The 22057-nt window shown below is 42.7% G+C and overlaps 1 protein-coding gene across 5 annotated transcripts in view; it reads right to left on the reverse strand.

The window, feature by feature from the left end:
• LOC139380819 (BRCA1-associated RING domain protein 1-like) overlaps positions 1-17645 on the reverse strand; it is a 90636-nt gene extending 72991 nt beyond the window's left edge. For 2 of the 5 annotated variants that reach the window (XM_071123901.1, XM_071123897.1), the window contains exon 1: positions 63-318. In XM_071123901.1, coding sequence (XP_070980002.1) covers positions 63-151 — 89 coding nt within the window. In that variant the 5' untranslated portion in view covers positions 152-318. Of the gene's footprint in view, positions 1-62; positions 319-16261; positions 16400-17510 lie in introns of those variants that run through there. The other 3 variants (XM_071123900.1, XM_071123899.1, XM_071123898.1) reach the window with 3 other exon arrangements.
• Between the last annotated feature and the right edge of the window lie 4412 nt (positions 17646-22057).

A 22057-nucleotide genomic window follows, 5' to 3' on the forward strand; every position in this document is an offset into this window, starting at 1 on the left:
ACAAGCAGCCAAGCATGCCCAGTTACATAATAAATAAGTCAAGTTAAATGTAGCGTGTTTACCATTTTGAGCACAGCAGAAGTTTTCGAAAATGCGCGACAGCCTCCTTCGTTTTCGTCCAGCCTTCGACGGTGCAAAGATCAGGATCCATTTAACGAAATGTAGCTACGTTTTCCACTATTTCGAAATTATATTCGTACACGTTTGATATCGTGAAATGACGCTAAAGCTGAGTGTTGATGCGGAAGCTTCACTTCTTAGTTTTTTTCGCTTCTCCCGCCAAAGCGTCAAGGACAAGGGCCTGCCCGTGATGTAACTGCGTAAACCTCCCTCCCGCCCTCTTTTTCTTCTTCTTTGGATTTCACAACCGAGAAGGGTGTATTGCTGCCACCAACTGGACCGGTTGAAACCAAAACCAGGTTAAAAGAAAATCCATACGTAATAGGGAAACTAACTTAATCCACCCAAATAAAAATAGTACATTGACAAAACAAAAATCCCAGTTCTCAGGCTGTAAAAATCCCACCATCTCAGGCTGCAGGGCTGGTATGGCTTGTGACAACTCCTTCGCCAAGAAATCTTTCAGCCCCAGGAACCTCTCTGCAGCATCCACAATTATTTATATCTTCCTGGTCCTTCTCTCCACCTTGGCAGTGCCCTTTATCCCCATAGACATAAAGGCCACGAAGTCCAACTTCTTAATTGCAAGATGACGCAGCAGTAAGAAGGGTTTGTTTTTGTCCCATGTAAATATTGTATTCTCCGGAGGGGGGGGGGGGGGGGGGGTTGTATACATTTCATTATATTTCAATCTCTTTATTTTCATTTTTTTAATTAAATATACCTTCCTGCAACCTGCCTCACCCAATGTGGTACGGATCTGCTATTTTTTAGACCTTATAACTGGAACATCCATCAGAAGCTAGCCAGCTAATTAGCTACTAGCTATTTAGTCATTGTTAGCCACTGCTAGCGGTCTTTACCTTTAGCTCGGATTCCAGCCGCTTTAGCCCGGACAGGCCGGATAATACCTGCAGTAATATTCATATGTGTAAACATTCTGAATTGTAATTGGGTGCATTTTACCGCCATATCACACTGTGCTATGATTGGTTAAGACCACCCAAATGGTTATATTTTATTATTTTGTACAAAGTGTGCAAAACAAGACATGGTGTCAGAGTAAAAGGTCTTACAAGAAGGGTTTTTCTGGTGTTCCTTCACCTCGAATGGACTGGGAGTCTACAAACTTACCCGATGCATGGCGTAAGTACAAACAGCATGTGGAGCCAATGTTCACGGGTCCTCTGAAGGACAGAGGAGAAGAGGAAAAATGCAGCTACCTGCTCCTCTGGATCGGTGAAAAAGGGAGAGATATTTACAACACATGGACACTTACCGAGGCTGAATCAAAGGTACTGAAAACATACTACGGTCGTTTTGAAGCATATGTTGCGCCGAAGACCAATACGATTTTCGCTAAATTCCATGAGAAAGTACAGGGAGCTAGCGAGTCTTTTGAACAGTTTGTGACAGAGCTGTGTCTGCTTGTGACAGACTGTGATTATGCTAACAAGGATGAGATGGTCAAGGACCGTATTGTATTTGGAATACACTCACCGCGAGTGAGAGAGAAACTTTTGAATGTTGGGTCTGAGGTAACGCTGGACAAAGCTATCGACATAGCCAGATCTCACGAGCTAGCACAGGCTCAGATGAAAACCAGTCAGCAGTCAGGCAGACATCAAAGCACACCTCCGGTGCACAGAGTGTGGATATTGTGGATACAAAGTGCATGGCGAACAAGGAAAACGCCCAGCTAAAGGCAAACAGTGTACTAAATGTGGTAAATGGAATCACTTTGCAAAAGTATGCAGAGCTTACGATGGAAAAACAGTACACACAGTGAGTGAAGATGAAATGTCAATCAAAGAGTCAAACGCTGATGAACTGTTTATTGATTCAATGACACAGAAAAGTAAAATATCAGAGACAGAGCAAGCCTTTGCTGACATTGAGATACGAACACAAGGCACAGAGCTAAAGTTCAAACTAGACACTGGTGCACAAGAAAACATTGTTCCTCTGAATAAGTGAGTGCGAGCTACAGCCCACCATGACTGACTAGTTATGGTGGTGAACAGCTCCCAGTAAAAGGCACATGTACTTTCAAATGCAAATACAAAGAAAGTGACATGATGTTGGACTTTTATGTTGTTGACACTAGAGAACCTACAGTGCTAGGTCTTAAAGCATGTTTAGACATGGACCTCATCAAGCTAGTTTTATCAGTGACAGCACCAGTAGAGACAGACAATGTACTGGAGGAGTTTGCTGATGTTTTTACAGGGTTAGGATTATTCCCAGGAGAATGTAACATTCACCTTGACCCAGACACAATCCCTGTGGTCTACCCACGAGAAAAATTACCCTTGCTCTCCATGCCCGTCTGAAGAAAGAGTTGGAAAGCATGGAGCAATCTGACCCAGTCACCAAGGTTACAGAACCGACTGACTGGGTAAACGCGTTAGTGGTGGTGGAGAAACCACGCACAGGCAAGCTCCGATTATGTCTCGACCCAAGAGACTTGAACACGGCTATCAAACGCCCCCATTATCCTGTACCGACACATGGCATCACACACAAGCTAGCGGGAGCACACTACTTCAGTGTCATGAACGCTAGATCAGGCTACTGGGCTATAAAGCTCACAGAAGAGTAATCTAAGCTCACAACATTCGACACAACGTTTGGACGCTACAGGTTCCGTCGCCTGCCTTTTGGGATTATCTCAGCCCAAGGCGAGTTTCAGCGAAAGATCGACGAAGTGTACAAAGGCCTCGACGGAGTTGTGGCAGTTGTGGACGACATCCTTGTCAATGGTCAAACCGAAGAGGAGCACGACCGAAACCTCCTCTCGATGCTGCAAAGGTCCCACGAGAGAGGAGTCCGGCTCAACCCTGAGAAGAGCACAGTCGGCGCTACAGAGGTCAGCTACTTCGGACATCTTCTCACAGCGACTGGAATCAAGCCAGATCCACAGAAGATCTTAGACATAAAAGAAATGGAGCCACCAAAGAACCGTGCAAAGCTGGAAACAGTGCTTGGCATGGTCAACTACTTAGCCAAGTTCGCACCCAGCCTCTCCAATGCTAATGCACCCCTGCGTCAACTGCTAAAGCAGTCCAGTGAGTTTCTTTGGGACAAGCAATACGACAATGCTTTCCAGAATGTGAAAGACTTGATCACGAGAGAACAAGGATCAATCCTTGCCTACTACGACCCCGACAAAGAGCTCAGACTCCAAGTGGACGCGTCAAAGTATGGACTAGGTGCAGTGCTACTGCAAGAAGGAAAGCCCATCGGCTACACTTCCAAATCTCTCACAGACTATGAAATCAACTAAACAACGCTCAAATCGAAAAAGAGCTCTACTCCATTCTGTTCGGATGTAAACGTTTCCATCAGTACATATATGGACGACAAGTCATTGTAGAATCCGACCACAAGCCCCTTGAGTCAATTATGAGGAAACCACTAGCCGCAGCCCAGCCAAGGCTACAGAGAATGATCCTTCAACTACAAAAATACGACTTCACAATCACTCACCGTCCAGGCAAAGACATCCCTGTCGCAGACACACTCTCCAGGAAGTTTCTTACCTATAAGGACAGCAGCCTTAGTGAAGGCATGGACATGCAAGTGCACACTGTGTACAGTAACTTACCAGTTAGTGACACAAAACTGAAGGAGATCCAAGCAGAAACAGAACAGGACACAACTCACACAGCTGAGGAAAGTCATACCGGATGGATTATCTGAGGAGAAAATGTCCTCAGAGCGTCTCAGAATTCTGGAACCATCATGATGAACTATCACAGATCAACGGAATAATTTTCAAAGGAGAGAAAATAATTAATCCTACCAGTCTCAGAGAAGAGATTTTGACAATGATCCATGCTGGACACATGGGCATGGAAAAGTGCAAACAGAGAGCATGGGACATTTTGTTTTGGCCCGGAATGTGCAAACATTGTTGGTAAATGCACCATGTCTTGAACGACGCCCCTCAAACACCAAAGAGCCAATGTTTCCTCACTGTATCCCAGACCGACCCTGGCAGGTCGTGGCAACCGATCTGTTCACCTGGAACAGCGAGGACTACATCGTAACAGTGGACTACTACAGCAGATACTTCGAACTTGACAAGCTTCACAGCACCACATCTGCAGCTGTGATACACAAGCTGAAAGCAGCCTTTGCCAGGCATGGCATTGTAGAGACTTCAATATCTGACAATGGGTCCTGTTACAAATCAAATGAGTTTGAATCCTTCACAAATTCATGGGAGTTTACACATGTCACCACAAGCCCACATTACCCTCAAAGTAATGGCCTTGCTGAAAAATCTGTGCAGATTGCTAAATCACTTATGGATAAAGCAAAAGCAAACAAGAGAGACCCCTACCTCAGTCTCCTTGAATACCACAACACTCCAGTTGACAACTTCAAATCACCAGCCCAGCTGTTGATGAGCTGCAGACTTCGCCCAATCCTTCCCAGCACCAACCAGCAGCTGCAACCTGAGGTCGTCAGATACAAGGAAATGCATGGAAAATGTGCAGAGACAACAAAAGCAATACTACGACAAGTCAGCTAGACCACTGCCACCACTGATCAACATAGAGTCAGTTAGAATCCAGGAGCATGGCCTCTGGAAGCCAGCAGTCGTCATCCAGCCAGCTGACACTGAACATTCATATCACGTCCGCACCGCAGAAGGAGCGGTGTACCGCCGCAATCGTCTTCACCTACGGACACAAAAGAACAACACCCCGATGGGATGAACTGTTCCTCTGAAAGAGAACGTGATGGACTAAACACACACACAGCACAACATACACCATACTCACCTGCAACACCACAAGAACTGTTGTCTGACACAGAAGCATGCTCAGCATCATATCGCACAAGGTCAGGAAGAGAGGTCAAGCCCAGAGCTGTCCTAGACTTGTGAAATGTCAAAGGGTGTAGGCGGATCGCTGCCCTAAAAGAGTTCCAGACTGTAAACTTGTTATTGAAAGTGCTTGAAATGCTTTGGTATTGTATTTGTTTGAAATGTTAAGATGTTATTTCTACAGTGAAAGCTGAGTTGCTGAGAATCCCTTGTTTGAAAAGTAGCAGTATGTTGGATCATTGTTTCAGAGTCTATGTTGATTCAGTTGGTATAGTATGCAATATAAATGGTTACTTACCTTGAGTTCAAACTACAGAGCATGTATTCAAAAGAAACCCTTAGAATATGGAAACATTTATTTTGTTTTAAAAGAAGTGGGGATGTAATATGCATATGTGTAAACATACTGAATTGTAATTGGATGCATTTTACCACCATATGATACTGTGCTATGATTGGTTAGGTCATGGTCATTTTGATCCTGGTTGGCGATACGTGAACATGCCAGTTATAGCTAGCTAATAAGGAGCTACGTTAATAAATATCCTGTAGTACTGCATTTTATTATTTTGTACGAAGTGTGCAAAACAAGACACGTGCCAGTCTGTGCAGCGCGATATCAGCCCTGAGCATATCAGATTGTTTTTTCCCCACTACATCACCGGATTCATGCCGCAAGCTCTGAACCATTACACCAAATCTTTTCAGCTAGCTAGTTGCTACTGAGTGGCTATTGTGGCTAACGCCCTTGTCCAGAAACATGCACCAGTTAGCCTCGAGCAAGGCCCATCTCCCAGCTAGCAAACGAAGTACACCAACTACAATACCTCTCTTGCCAATTGGCCTGGACCCTTTGTCGACACGGAGCCCCGCCGATCCATCACTGCTGGTTTGCTGACATAATTCGGCCGATGTGCTCTCAACGTCATGGATGTTGGTGATGATCCATCTGCTATCCCCGGCCCACTAGCTTTCTGAACGCTGTGTCTCCCGCTCGCCTAGTGTAGTAATTGACTACTGAACAGCTCTCTGTTTCATCTATTGCTGCTCATTGGACCCTATGATCACTCAGTTACACAGCTGATGCCTGCTGGACTGTTCATTAACATGGTACTTCATTTTGTTTATCTGTCGGCCCCAGCCTCGAACTCTGCCCATTCATTACCTATTGTTGTCCTAGATGTTTACCCGTTGTTGTCTCACCCGTTGTTGTCTTAGCTCTCCCAATCAACACCTGTGATTGCTTTATGCCTTTCTCTAGTGTCAATATACCTTGTATACTGTTGTTTAGGTCAGCTCTAATTGTTTTATTTTACTGTGGAGCCCCTAGTCCTGCTCAACATGCCTCAGATAGCCCCTTTGTCCCACCCCACACACATGCGGAGACTGGGTCCTCCAGAGGTGCAACCTCTCTCATCTTCACTCAATGCCTAGGTTTCCCGCCACTATACTCGCACCCTACCATACCCTTGTCTGTACACTATGCCCTGAATCTATCCTACCACGCCCAGAAATCTGCTCCTTTTATTCTCTGTTCTCAAAGCACTAGACGACCAGTTCTTACAGCCTTTATCCATACCCTCATCCTACTCCTCCTCTGTTCCTCTGGTGATGTAGAGGCTAAGCCAGGCCTTGTGTGTCCCCAGGCGTTCTCATTTGTTGACTTCTGCAACCGTAAAAGCCTTGCGTTCTTGCATGTTAACCAGTTGGATTTAGGGGGCGCTATTTTAATTTTTGGATGAAAAACGTTCCCGTTTTAAACAAGATATTTTGTCACGAAAAGATGCTCAACTATGCATATAATTCTGACTCTGACATTTCCAAAACTGCAAAGATATTGTCTGTGAGTGCCACAGAACTGATGTTACAGGCCAAACCCAGATAAAAATCCAACCAGGAAGTGCCGCATTTTTTGAAACCGCCTCATACGAATGAGCTTACGTTTTCCACGTATTCCCCAAGGTGTCTACAGCATTGTGACGTCTTTTTAGGCATTTCCCTTGAAGAATGGCTGTAAGGGACCATATATGGCATGTGGTCACATGGTGTCTCCCGCAGAAAACCTAGCGTAAAATACTGAGGTAGCCCTTTTTCCATTCGCTTCTTATGAGAAACCAACTGCCTCAACGAATATATTATCAAATATATTTTTAAAAAACATGGATCATGGATCCTAAACAACGTTTGCCGTGTTTCTGTCGATATTATGTAGCTCATTTTGAAAAAAGTTTGGCGTTATAGTTGTAGCATTTTTCGATCGATTTCTCAGCCAAGCATTGTGAAGAAATGGGAGCTTTTTCGCCTACAAAAATAATATTTTTGGAAAAAAGGAACATTTGCTATCTAACTGGGAGTCTCCTGAGTGAAAGCATCCGAAGTTCTTCAAAGGTAAATGATTTAATTTGGTTGCTTTTCTTCTTTTTGTGAAAATGTTGCCTGCTGCCAGCAGAGCCTAGCATAGCATTATGCCATGATAAACTTACACAAATGCTTCTCTAGCGTTGGCTGTAACGCATATTTTGAAAATCTGAGATGACAGTGTTGTTAACAAAAGGCTAAGCTTGTGTTTGAATATATTTCATTTCATTTGCGATTTTCATGAATAGGAAAAGTTTCTAGGGGTATTTATGTCCGTTGCATTTGAGGCTATGATTAGGCTCCCAGATACGGGTTTGCTCGTCGCAACTAGTTAACTTCAGAAGCCTCCTCCCTAAGTTTGCTTTATTCACTGCTTTAGCACACTCTGCCAACTCTGATGTCCTAGCCATGTCTGAATCCTGGCTTAGGAAGGCCACCAAAAATTCTGAAATTTCCATCCCCAATTACAACATTTTCTGTCAAGACATAACTGCTAAAGGGGGTGAAATTGCAATCTACTGTAAAGATAGCCTGCAGAGTTCTGTCATACTATCCACGTCTACTATTAAGATCCATCTAACCAGGATTTCAGCGTTCACTGCCTCATTGCCTGAGTCCGTTATGGATCCGCTGTCAAACGACCACACCTCATCACTGTCAAACACTCCCTAAAACACTCCTGCAAGCAGGCCTTTCTAATCGACCTGGCCCGGGTATCCTGGAAGGATTTTGACCTCATCCTGTCAGTAGAGGATGCCTGGCTGTTCTTTAAAAGTGCTTTCCTCACCATCTTAAATAAGCATGCTCCTTTTAAAAAATGTAGAACTAAGAACAGATATAGCCCGTGGTTTACGCCATACTTGACTGCCCTTGACCAGCACAAAAACACCCTGTAGCATACTACACGAGCTTCGAATAGTCCCCGCGATATGCAACTTTTCAGGGAAGTCAGGAACCAATACACACAGTCAGTTAGGAAAACAAAGGTTAGCTTTTTCAAACAGAAATTTGCATCCTGCAGCACTAATTCCAAAATGTTTTGGGACACACCAGCAACTGGTCAAATCCCCTCCCAATTTCCCCTTCACCCAAATCCAGACAGCTGCAAAATCTGGACCCCTACAAATCAGCTAGGCTAGACAATCTGGACCCTCTCTTCATAAAATTATCTGCCGCAATTGTTGCAACCCCTATTACTAGTCTGTTCAACCTCTCTTTCTGAGATTCCTAAAGATTGGAAAGCGGCCTCGTTCATCCCCCTCTTCAAAGGGGGAAACACTCTAACTGTTACAGACCTATATCCATTCTGCCCTGCCTTTCTAAAGTCTTCGAAAGCCAAGTGAGCAAACAGATCACTGACCATTTCGAATCCCACCGTACCTTCTCCGCTAGGCAATCTGGTTTCCGAGCTGGTCACGGGTGCACCTCAGTCACACTCGAGGTCCTAAACAATATCATAACCACCATTGATAAAAGACAGTACTGTGCAGCAGTCTTCATCAACCTGGCCAAGGCTTTCAACTCTGTCAATCACCGTATTCTTATCGGCAGACTCAACAGCTTTGGTTTCTCTAATGACTGCGTCGCCTGGTTCACTACTTTTCAGATAGAGTTCAGTGTGTCAAATCAGAGGGCCTGTTGTCCGGACCTCTGGCAGTGTCTATGGAGGTGCCACAGGGTTCAGTTCTCGGGCCGACTCTTTTCTCTGTATATATCAATGATGTCGCTCTTCCTGCGGATGATTCTTTGATCCACCTCTACACAGACGACACCATTCTGTATACATCTGGCCCTTCTTTGGACACTGTGTTAACAAACCTCCAACGACCTTCAATGCTCCTCCTACTGCTCCTAAATGCTAGTAAAACTAAATGCATGCTCTTCAACCGTTCGCTGCAAGCACCCGCCCGTCCGACTACCATCACTACTCTGGACGGTTATGATTTAGAATAGGTGGTGTCATGAGAATTTTCAATCCCAATGATAATAACTAACAATTATTAAAGCTTTGACTAATTCCAGAGGTTTGTAAGACCCTGGGTTTAATAATAATTAGGCAAAGACTCAGCTTATGCAAAAGGTCCGTACAGTTTATTCAGAGAACGTTCTGAAGTCCATAATACAAAGACATCCATTTGAAAAGACTCCCTGTCAAATCAAATCAAATGTATTTATATAGCCCTTCGTACCTCAGCTGATATCTCAAAGTGCTGTACAGAAACCCAGCCTAAAACCCCAAACAGCAAGCAATGCAGGTGTTGAAGCACATTGGCTAGGAAAAACTCCCAAGAAAGGCCAAAACCTAGAAAGATACATAGAGAGGAACCAGGCTATGAGGGGTGGTCAGTCCTCTTCTGGCTGTGCAGGGTGGAGATTATAACAGAACATGGCCAAGATGTGCAAATGTTCATAAATGACCAGCATGGTCAAATAATAGTTCTGGGACAGGTAGCACGTCCGGTGAACAGGTCAGGATTCCATAGCCGCAGGCAGAACAGTTGGAACTGGAACAGCAGCACCGCCAGGTGGACTGGGGACAGCAAGGAGTCATCATGCCAGGTAGTCCTGTTCTATCGTAAGTTTCTCAGAGTTCTTGCCAAGGTTAGGTCATGCATAGTTCAATGGTTCTCGGTCTCTCCTTAGTCACACTGAAGTTTACCATTCTAATTCATTATACATGTTACAGAATCAAATGATTACTAATAGTTACATTTGTCTAATTATTCATTATATCTGTTACATCATGTCATAATTAATTTTCAGGGTGGAATTTGTTTAGTCATTACCTCTCAGCATATAATTCCCTTATCAGTGGACAACTACAAATACCTAGGTGTCTGTCTAAACTGTAAACTCTCCTTCCATACTCACATTAAGCATCTCCAATCCAAAGTTACATCTAGAATCGGCTTCCTATTTCGCATCAAGGCCTGTCATTTACAAAATAGCCTCCAACACTCTACTCAGCAAATTGGATGTGGTCTATCACAGTGCCATCCCTTTTGTCACCAAAGCCCCATATACTACCCAGCACTGCAACCTGTATGCTCTTGTTGGCTGGTCCTCGCTACATATTCGTCGCCAAACCCACTGGCTCCAGGTTATCTTTGCCAGGTAAAGCTCCAACTTATCTCGGCTCACTGGTCACCATAGCAACACCCACCCGTAATACGCGCTCCAGCAGGTATATTTCACTGGTCATCCCCATAGCCAACCCCTCCTTTGGCCGCCTTTTTTCCAGTTCTCTGCTGCTAATGAATGGAACGAATTGCAAAAATCACTGAAGTTGGAGACTTATATCTCCCTCACTAACTTTAAGCGTCAGCTGTCAGAGCAGCTTACTGATCGCTGCAGCTGTACACAGCCCATCTGTAAATAGCCCATCCAACCAACTACCTACCTCATCCCCATATTTGTTTTTGATTTTCTGCTCTTTTGCACACCAGTATCCCTACTTGCACATCCTCATCTGCACATATATCAATCACTCCAGTGTAAATTGACAAATTGTAATTACTTCGCCACTATTGGCCTATTTATTGCCTTACCTCCTTACTTAATTTGGACACACTGTATACAGATTTTTATATTATGTTATTGACTGTATGTTTGTTTATCCCATGTGTAACTCTGTGTTGTTGTTTTTTGTTGCACTACTTTGCTTTATCTTGGCCAAATCGCAGTTGTAAATGAGGACTTGTTCTCAACTGGCCTACCTGGTTAAAAAAAAGGTGAAATAATAATAAATAAATACCCGAGCCATTGCCTGTTCACCACACTACCATCCAGAAGGCAAGGTCAGTACAGGTGCATCAAAGCTGGGACCGAGAGACTGAAAAACAGCTTCTATCTCAAGGCCATCAGACTGTTAAACAGTCATCTCTAACACAGATAGGCTGCTGCCTACATATAGACTTGAAATCATTGGCCACTTTAGTAAATGGAACATTAGTAACTTTAATAAAGCCAGTTATCTTGCATTACTCATCTCATATGTACTGTATATACTGTATTCTATACCATCTATTGCATTTTCGCTTATGCCGCTCTGTCATTGCTCATCCATATATTTATATATTTTTATTCCATTCCTTTACTTAGATTTGTGTCTATTAGGTATTTGTTGTGGAATTGTTAGATATTACTTGCTAGATATTGCTGCACTGTCAATAACATCTGCTAACCATGTGTATGTGACCAATAAAATTTGATTTGATTTGAAATGTCTGTCAGTGATGGCCTTTCCACCACCATGGACTCTTCAGGTGCACCATTCCAACCCTCAACCCTTTTAACAGCTGCTGCATATGAAATGCTCTGGACAGCCCTGACTTTGGCCACCTCATTCTCTTTCACTCTTGTGGGGCATTCGAAAGCTGGGGCTTCATGGTTCCCACCACAATTGCAACATTTCACATTTTCATCACCTTTATAACACATGATATGATCTTTTCCACAACATGGACATCTTGTGGGAGACTTCTGCAAACACTTGAAACATGACCAAAACGTTACAATGGTCACACTACATTGGTCTTGGGATAAATGCTCTAACTCTGTAGTTTATATACCCCAACTGCACTTGAGTAGGGAGAGACTCTATATCAAAAAACAAAAGAACAGATAGACTTCACTTTTTCACCACACGATTCATCCGACGTGCTTCAATCACTCCAGGAATATTTTTCAACTCTTCAAAATCTACTTCCCACAAGATGCCAGATATAACCCCCTTGAGGTGTGCCCTGTTCCAAAGAGACACACATGACACTTCAAACTTATAAAATCGGTTAAGACACAACGCACATTCCTTCTGATCCGCAGAAGCACAAAAAAACTTAACAATCTTCACAGCCTTCACTTTGCCCAGCACTCTTGCCATCAGTTTGGATAACTCAAATGGTTTCTTCAAGATTGGTACTCTGCTCAGCTGTTCCTCATGAACAAAACATACTCCTACTTGATACAAAGGGTCATTCTTATCACTGTACGCTACTTTGCTCCGTTTTCCATTCTTTTGGACAATACTCAGAATCCACTTCATCATCCGCTTCCACCATCTTTTTTTCTGCTGATGAAGCAGACACCTTTCGAACCTCTGCTAGTCGCCGCTCATAGCTGGGCCTCGTATCCCCTCCTTCCCTTCCTCCCTCCCTTTTCAGCTACATCGAAAGCAGCCTTCTTCTTCTTTGGTTGGGTTTATTGGCATTTGGCATCCAAAGTTATGGTGCATTACCACCACCTACTTGGAGTATGGGCTAGAGACATTGAGAAACTAAATCCTACCTGTTAGCCCCGTTGCCAACCGCCGATAAACCTCACCAAAGAAGAAGGCTACTCAATATAATCTTTAAACAAATTTGCTGTACCCCCTTCTCCCTCATACTCTCAGCCTCTCTCTAACTCTCTACTGCCCACACTGTATCAATGCATGGTCCGTGGTCTCTGTTTCCTGATGAAAATCCCACTTTCTTGTTAGATGCTTTTCAACCGGCTGTGTCCCACCCTTAATCTTGCGAAAATAGCCTACTCTCTTCTGTCCCTTCCTGCCACCCTCCCGTCCCCGACTTTCCTCTGTACTTGAAATAAATGCCTACTCTTAGTTTATCTATTTCACTGCTCCTGCCATCTCTGCAACATTGGTGTTTATATCAGGCTTTTTGCCTCTGACTTGCTCATTGAAACCACAACATCAACATCCCCACTACTATGTGTTGTTTAGCCAGTACATCAACTGCCTCGTTCCCCTCCACCCCCACATGTGCTGGGACCCAAGTAAATCTTATCTGCATACCCATCTGTCTAATCCTGCCATGGGTTTGTAGCGCGGGTCTTGCAGGTCTTGTCTGCTACATGAGCTAAAAGACTGCAGACTCACAACACTGCATATAAATAAGAGCAAATAACCACTCTGTCTGGTTTGTCTTCCTCCACCCATTGCAAGGCCAACAGTATGGCCATCAGCTCCGCCGTATATACAGCCAGATGATCTGTAATACATTTCCTGACTGCCACCCAACATTCCTTCACTGCAAATGCTGACCCAGTACATCCTGTCCTTGGATCTTTTAAACCATCTGTGTAAATGGCCACAAAATCCTGATACACAGTATCCAGACATCTTTCTGTAGTCTCTCCAACACTTCTAGATCAACTTCTTGAGGCAGGAGTAGCCATGGTGGATTTACAGGAATAGCTCCCGTTGGACTAAACTCCCTTCCATACAGTCCCATCTCTTTCGCCTGGGTATTACCCACCCACCCAAAGTTTGTGTTCTGTCCTCACTCATGTTCCCAGCATGCCTTTAAAATCCCTTTCACAGGATGAGACCCCACATGTCCCTGTAGGTTGACCCAATAATTAATTGGCAGCTGCTGTCTCCTATTCTGCAATGGCATATACCCCATCTCCACCTGTAGTGCAGCCACTAGTGAGGTCTGAAACGCCCCACTACATATTCTGAGTCCTTTCCCCAGTGTGACATCTAGCCTGTCCAATGAGGTTCGGGCTGCCAAACCATACCCTATACTGGCCATAGTTTATTACAGATCAGATCAATGTAACATACATGGTCCTCAATGAGGAACGCCCAGCCACCCCATCTTTTCCCGTCAGACAGCGCATCACATGTAGCACCTTCTTACACTTTCCCATGACTCTCTCTCTCTCAGGTCAGTCTAGTGTCAAAATATACCCCAAGGAACCTGAAAGCCTCACCCTCCCAAGTTTCTCCCATATAACCTCAAGTGTACCTCATCTCTCACCTTCCTGGTAAAGAACACTGTCTGAGTTTTCTCTACAGAGAACCTGAATCCCCACATTAATGCCCACTGCTCTACCTCATCAATTGCTTCCTGTGCCTTCCTGACTGTGTATGGCACATTTCTTCCCCTCTTCCATAAACAAAAAAAGCCTTAACAAGTAGATACTGTATCTACCATCTCAACGTTATACTCATTCATTATGCATTGAATATACTTAGAATTATAATGAAAATGACGGTAGCTAGCAACGATCTTTAATCATACTGGAATGGAGGAAGGTCATTTGCATGCACATGGTGAAATGCAATAGATAAGCCTAATGGACAAAGTAATGTTTTATGACACATTGTTGTAATAAGGAACCAACACTTGCTATCATATAATGAGCACACCACACAGCAACAAATGTTTTGAAAAATAGCGTTATTAAATGTACAAAAATAAGTTCAGTGCATTCATGTTTATGTGGAACTGTGCTTAAAGGGGCAATATACAGTAGCTACATAAATTGTTGCACTTATAAATGAATAACATATTCCCATTGATTCTTGAAGAATATAACTTATGAGTTTAGTTCAACTGTTAAACCCCATCAGAACTAAAAATATAAGCTTGTTTTACTACAATGTTTGTAAACATTAAATGTAAACAAACACTATAGCCTCAAAACATGATTAAAACTATAATTTTGATATTATGGATGGTCAGCCCTTGCACCCATAGCTATGTCTATGAATTTGAGAGTGGTTAAATTTCTCCTGCCCCATACCTCAGCTTTCTAGAGAAACGGTGGCGGGGAGAACGATTTGTCGACTGCTGATTGCCGCTTTAAAGCATTTGGAGGTGCCAATAAAATATTTAGATATGCCCTCAGAGGAAGTCGTAAGGAGAAACGAAGAGATATTGAGAACATTTGTATCTCTGGGTGGCAAAACGTTTTTTCTATTGACTTACATCTATCTCAGAAGCTTTGATGATATTATCGTCACCATAAGTACAGTCTCTGCACATATAGTAGGTCGTACATTTTCAAGTATTTTTTCAGATCTTTTTTTGCTTAACCATTGGGCCAAATAAATATAATTTAATCAACAAAATATAAGAGTTTCACCATTGGAATGCAGACAATGGTTACACATGGGGAATACTGATTTCTCTAAGGTTATAACTGTTGGTGAAGAGCAGTGCTTCCACCACAGTACTTGGTGTACGATTTGGAATGATAATAACATGGCAATACCATTTATTTGCTCTTAGATGTGATTGTAATTGTAAATATGTAATTGTACTTTTGTTAATTGGTTATAGCCTACAGGTGAGCAAGGATGGCCATTACATTTTTAGGACTTCAACCCATATTAGTGAAGAAACATGATAGAAGCATGTTAACATCTCTTTAATTCTCATTACATGATGAACCATCAATAGAGCAACCCGGTTCAATTTAACAGTCCAAAGTGGCCACAAAGTGACTTCATAAGTTATCCTTTATAAGGTATATGTGATACAGTGATTTGATAAATGGATTACAGTACCAAAAGCAAAATTATACAATTAAAATAAAGTGAATTAAAAGAATAATTCATTTAATATTGGTATTATTATTAAACGTACATGCAGATCCATTTATTCATTTCCAACCCAGATTGAATGCTGCTCTTCTTCCTTCACAGTGGGTGTCCTCAGACAGACAGACACATTGTATTGTGAACAAGATAGCCGCAAAAGCTATGTATCTGAAGCCTCAATGTATTCGAGGCTTATGCTGTGTGCTTCGGAACCTTCTTCACTGTGGATTGGGATTGTCTCCATGCCAACCTTTCCCATGGCAAAGTTCATGAAGGCCTGGAAGGATCAGTGACTGGGTTTGTTATTCAGACTGTTTTACATACTATAGGGTTATGCCCCAAATGGCACCCTATTCCCTAGTGCACTACTTTTGACCTATAAAGGGAATAGGGTGCCATTTTGGGATGCAGCATAGGTAGTAGGTTCAAACCCTGTGTTAATCACTGAATAGGATTCAAAACATATTTTGCACCTTGATTTTTGAAGTGTGAAGACATAATGGCCTTTTAAGTCTCTGCCAGACTCCCCCCACCATCTCTGTCTGTCTCTCATTTCTCACACCCCATATCTCACTTTCTCCATCTCCCTTCCTCTCCCTGTCTCTCTCGCTCACCTCATCCAGGATAGTCTGGCTGACAGAGAAGTGCTTGATCTGCAAAGTGGCTTTGTTGGACTCCAGCTGGTCAAAGATGTCTACCATACCTCCAGGTGCCACAGGAACATGATACTCCACAATGAAAGAGTGTTGGTCCTGTGAGGAGACAGGAGGGCACATGTCAATCAATCAATCATCAATCAGGTGCCATACATCATAAACTGTGTGAATGTGCTTTGGGAACGTGCTGGGAGAAATATGGGGAAGTGGTGTTGAATGAAGTTGGTAATAAACTCCACCTCACAGGAAGACACTGCCAGATATGTCTTCACTGTGAAGCCACTGCCAAAGCTGAGAGACACACACTCAACCACAAAGGAATGTATATATTTTATTACCAATCAGAGTCAATGTTATTATCTGTCAGAAGGGGGAATATTAGGTTATAGCCATAGCGTACAGTTAGCCTGGTCCCAGATCTTTTTGTGTTGTCATGGTGCAATAGCTGGCTATACAACACACATAGATCTGGGAACAAGCTAGCTTAGGGCACAGGAAACAAACATCAAATCAGTCTGGGCACAGTAGGAATTGCCTAGTCCTAGATCTGTTTGTGCTGCCTATGGCCGTTGTCACGAGAAACAATGACCATATGAGTTGGCAAGGCAGCACATAATACATATATGGGAGAATGCTACACAGCAAAATCTTCAGTGTAAAAAAAAGCATTAAATTAACACAGTGTTAATTCAGCACGTAAAGTGTTGAGTCTGTGGACCCATAAAGACACTGGAATATTGTTAAATTACCACACTGCTTAGTGTAAAGCCATATTCATATATTTTCCAGAGTTCCTTGCCTTTCCAGAAAGTTCCTTGCCTTTCCATGACATGTTGCATTGTTACGTTCATCTATTTTTTGGTCCTATGGACTTCAAGTGAGATCCTAAGTGAATATATTTTATTATTAAAAGTATCAATTATTTAACACAATACAACATGTATTTCATAAAGCCTTATTTTGATGGCCTAGTTTTACCCTAATACAAAGCCCAGAAACACAAACCAAAACCATGCCCATCATTATCATATTTCCCAGCAGGCTGTATTTCAGGTTGTTTCAATATCTGCTTGTGCATGTACATTGATTGATTGATTCAGTAATTTTGTGCAACTAAAACCCGGACACTTATAAGAAATCCTGCTATGTCCTGCGACGAACAAGCAAACAGTCAAAGCATCAATACAGGGATAAGATTGAATCATACTACACCGGCTGCGACGCTCGTCTTATGTGGCAGGGCTCGCAAACTATTACAGACTACGAAGGGAAACACAGCAGTAAGCTGCCCAGTGACACGAGCCTACCAGACGAGCTAAATCACTTCTATGATCGTTTCGAGACAAGCAACACTGAGGCATGCATGAGAGTATCAGCTGTACCGGAAGACTGTGTGATCACGCTCTTCGTAGCCGACGTGAGTAAGACCTTTAAACAGGTCAACTTTCAAAAGACTGCGGGGCCAGATGGATTACCAGGACGTGTGCTCTGGGCATGTGATGACCATCTGGCAGGTGTCTTCACTGACATTTTCAACATGTCCCTGATTGAGTCTGTAATACCAACATGTTTCAAGCAGACCACCATAGTCCCTGTGCCCAAGAACACGAAGGCAACCTGTCTAACTGACTACAGACCCGTAGCACTCACGTCTGTAGCTGTGAAGTGCTTTGAAAGCCTGGTAATGGCTCACATCAACACCATTATCCCAGAAACCCTAGACCCACTCCAATTTGCATACTGCCCAAACATATCCACAGATGATGCAATCAATATTGCACTTCACACTGCCCTTTCCCACCTGGACAAAAGGAACACCTATGTGGGAATTCTATTCATTGACTACAGCTCAGTGTTCAACACCATAGTGCCCGCAAAGCTCCTCACTAAGCTAAGGATCCTGGGACTAAACATCTCCCTCTGCACCTGGATCCTGGACTTCCTGACGGGCCACCCCCAGGTGGTGAGGGTAGGTAGCAAGACATCTGCCACGCTGATCCTCAACACTGGAGCCCCCCAGGGTTGCGTGCTCAGTCCCCTCCTGTACTCCCTGTTCACCCATGAATGCATGGCCAGGCACGACTCCAACACCATCATTAAGTTTGCAGATAACACAACAGTGGTAGGCATGATCACCGACAATGACAAGACAGCCTATAGGGAGGAGGTCAGAGACTTGGCCGGGTGGTGCCAGAATAACAACCTATCCCTCAAGGTAACCAAGACAAAAGGAGATGATTGTGGACTACAGGAAAAAGAGGACCGAGCACGCCCCCATTCTCATCGACGAGGCTGCATTGGAGCAGGTTGAGAGTTTCAAATTCCTTAGTGTCCACATCACCAACAAACTAGAATGGTCCAAACACACCAAGACAGTCATGAAGAGGGCACGACAAAGCCTATTCCTCCTCAGGAAAATAAAAAGATTTGGCATGGGTCCTGAGATCCTCAAAAGGTCCTCAAAAGGTTCTCAAAAGGCTGCAACATCGAGAGCATCCTGACTGGTTGCATCACTGCCTGTTACGGAAATTGCTCGGCCTCCGACCACAAGGCACTACAGAGTACGGCCCAGTGCATCACTGGGGCTAAGCTGCCTGCCATCCAGGACCTCTACACCAGGCGGTGTCAGAGAAAGGCCATAAAAAGTGTCAAAGATCTCAGCCACCCCAGTCATAGACTGTTCTCTCTACTACCGCATGGCAAGCGGTACCAGAGTGCCAAGTATAGGACAAAAAGGCTTCTGAACAGTTTTTACCCCCAAGCTATACATTCTATACATTCATGTACATACTACCTCATTTGGCCCGACCAACCAGTGCTCCCGCACATTGGCTAACCGGGCTATCTGAATTGAGTCCCGCCACCCACCACTCACCAACCTCTCTTTTACACCACTGCTACTCTCTGTTCATCATATATGCATAGTCACTTTAACCTTATCTACATACTATCTCAATCAGCCCGACTAACCGGTGTCTGTACGTAGCATCGCTACTTTTATAGCCTCACTACTGTTATTTTTCACTGTCTTTTTACTGTTGTTGTAATCCTCGTTGTTGCATGAAGAAGGAGTGGACCAAAGCACAGCGTGGTACGTGTTCATGATAATTTATTTAAACTGAACACTGAGACAAAATAACAAAATGGAACAAAACTAAACCGTTCTGTCTGGTGCAGATGCAAAACAGAAAACAACTACCCACAAAACACAGGTGGGAAAAAGCTGCCTAAGTATGATTCTCAATCAGAGACAACGATAGACAGCTGCGTCTGATTGAGAACCACACCCGGCCAAACAGAAAGAAATAGAAAACATATAAATAAATAAACTAGAATGCCCACCCTAGTCACACCCTGGCCTAACCAAAATAGAGAATAAAACCCTCTCTATGGCCAGGTCGTGACAGTTGTTTTTATTTATTTACTTGCCTATTCTTCACCTAATACCTTTTTTGCACTATTGGTTAGAGCCTGTAAGTAATCATTTCACTGTAAGGTCGGCGCACGTGACAAATAAACTTTCATTTGATTAGATTATTATTATTTATTTTTTTACTAATCCATTATGCTACTTGGACTTATTCCACCGATTAATGAAATGGTTGTTCAGGTTTAGATTTTTAGGTAGTCTCATAGCTTAGTCTTCCCAACCCTGGCATTCATTCTGAATACAGGTTGCGGGTGATAAAAAAAAGCCTAAAGTTGGCTTTCCCCAAACTGTCTGGATTCCAATACGAATTACACATTATCTTGCATGCCAGCATAATGTGACTTGCAGGCCTGATATTGCCTATAAACTGTGAGTTCCAGGCCAGTGTATTATGCTCTCAGAAAAAAAGGTTTAGATTTGTTCATAAAGTGGTACAAACATTTGACACTATAGTGGTACCTCGTGATGTTACGTTTTATACCAGAGCTCCGATGCATGCATTGAAATGGCTGAGCAGTTTATTTCAAAGCAGTGTGCCGATACATGTATCAATTTCCTTTTTCTGTTTCCAGGAAACTTCCATCCAAGCTTCCTGGAAAAACTGGTAATTTTACCAAAATTATGCAACTCTTACTGCAAATCACATTAAACTGGCTTATGAAGTGACATTAATTCCTTTTGGAATCCGGCCAGAGTTAGGATACCCAACTGTTAGAATCGTTGTATCACTTGCAACCTGCATACAGAACAGTACAATAATCTCAATAAAATGTTGTGATACACAAAGCAACTCAAACATTGAAATTCCATAAACTTTCATCAATTTACATCAACCCTTTCAAATCAAATCAAATTGTATTGGTCACATACACATGATTAGCAGTTGACAAGCATTTCTCTACACTCGCAATAACATCTGCTAGCCATGTGTATGTGACCAATACAATTTGATTTGATCTTTATTTTATTTTTATACCTCCCATTTGGCATGTCTTGTGCAGCGGGTCACAGCAGCACTGACAGATGTGTTAACTTGACAACTGCTTCTGAGATTTTAACGACCCCCCCACCCACCCTTTTGTTCCATGCTGGCTGAAGACCTAGCTAGCCAATAAATAACTAACACCAGACACAGATGAAAGGGGAAACATACAGGGTTGGGTAGGTTACTTTCTAAATGTAATCCGTTACAGTTACCTGTCCAAAATTGTAATCAGCAATGTAAATTTTGTTTGACCTAAACCCAGTAACGTAATCTGATTACATTCAGTTACTTTTAGATTACTTCTCCTCAAGAGGCAAAAATGTGTGTTACCAATTGAACCACATCTATTGCAGGATAAATCAATGTTAAAGTTTACATAGCTGGCCAAATATGGATGATACATTTTACTTTAAGCTTTCTACTACATATAATAATACAATAAAATGTTATCTTTACATTAAAATCCAAAGTCTATCAGAATTCCAGTCATTCCAATAAACGTTATACCCCTTGATCTTCAAGAATAGGACTTGGAAATATAGTTTAGCAAAGTTGTTTAACCTGAGCATGACCTCAAAACGAAGGACTTATTAGCCAGCGCTACTCTGTTGTTTATGATTTTGTTGTCATGGAGGACTGATTGGGCTCATTGAATCGAGTTGAAAAATAAATGCTGCGCTCATGGAATGGCATGCTTTGAACACTACTGAAAAGTGCTATTTACATGTGAAAAATTAATGCCATATGCTGCATTTGCAATAGGCCTATTGTTTACTTTTTTGTTGGTTACACTTTGATATCTTGATAATATGCAGCAGTTTAACAGGCAAATAGACAGATGAAACAATAACAAAATGGTTGCCCCACCTCTGTTTTAGTAAAGGGAAAGGGGGATACCTAGGCAGTTGTACAACTGACTGCCTTCAACTGAAATGTGTCTTCCGCATTTAACCCAACCCCCGAATCAGAGAGTTGCAGGGGGCTGCCTTAAAGAAAAACTGAGGAATGGGTCTGGAGAAATGTAGCCACTCTCAGATTAATAGAAAGAGCTATGGATGCAAGGACTGACCATCCATGATATCAACATTATTGTTTTAACCATGTTATGAGGTTACAGAGTGTTTGTTTGCATTTACAATGTTTACAAACATTGGATAAAAATAATCTTATATTTTGGGTTCTCATGGAGTGTGACAGTAAGGCATGTATTATTCATATTCTTCAAGAATCAATGTGCCAGTAAAAAGTTTAAACACACCTACTCATTCCAGGGTTTTTAATATTTTTAATATTTTCTACATTGTAGAATAATTGTGGAGACATCACAACTAATAAATAA

This window comes from Oncorhynchus clarkii, chromosome 22 (genome assembly GCF_045791955.1).
Source record: "Oncorhynchus clarkii lewisi isolate Uvic-CL-2024 chromosome 22, UVic_Ocla_1.0, whole genome shotgun sequence".
Taxonomy (NCBI): domain Eukaryota; kingdom Metazoa; phylum Chordata; class Actinopteri; order Salmoniformes; family Salmonidae; genus Oncorhynchus; species Oncorhynchus clarkii.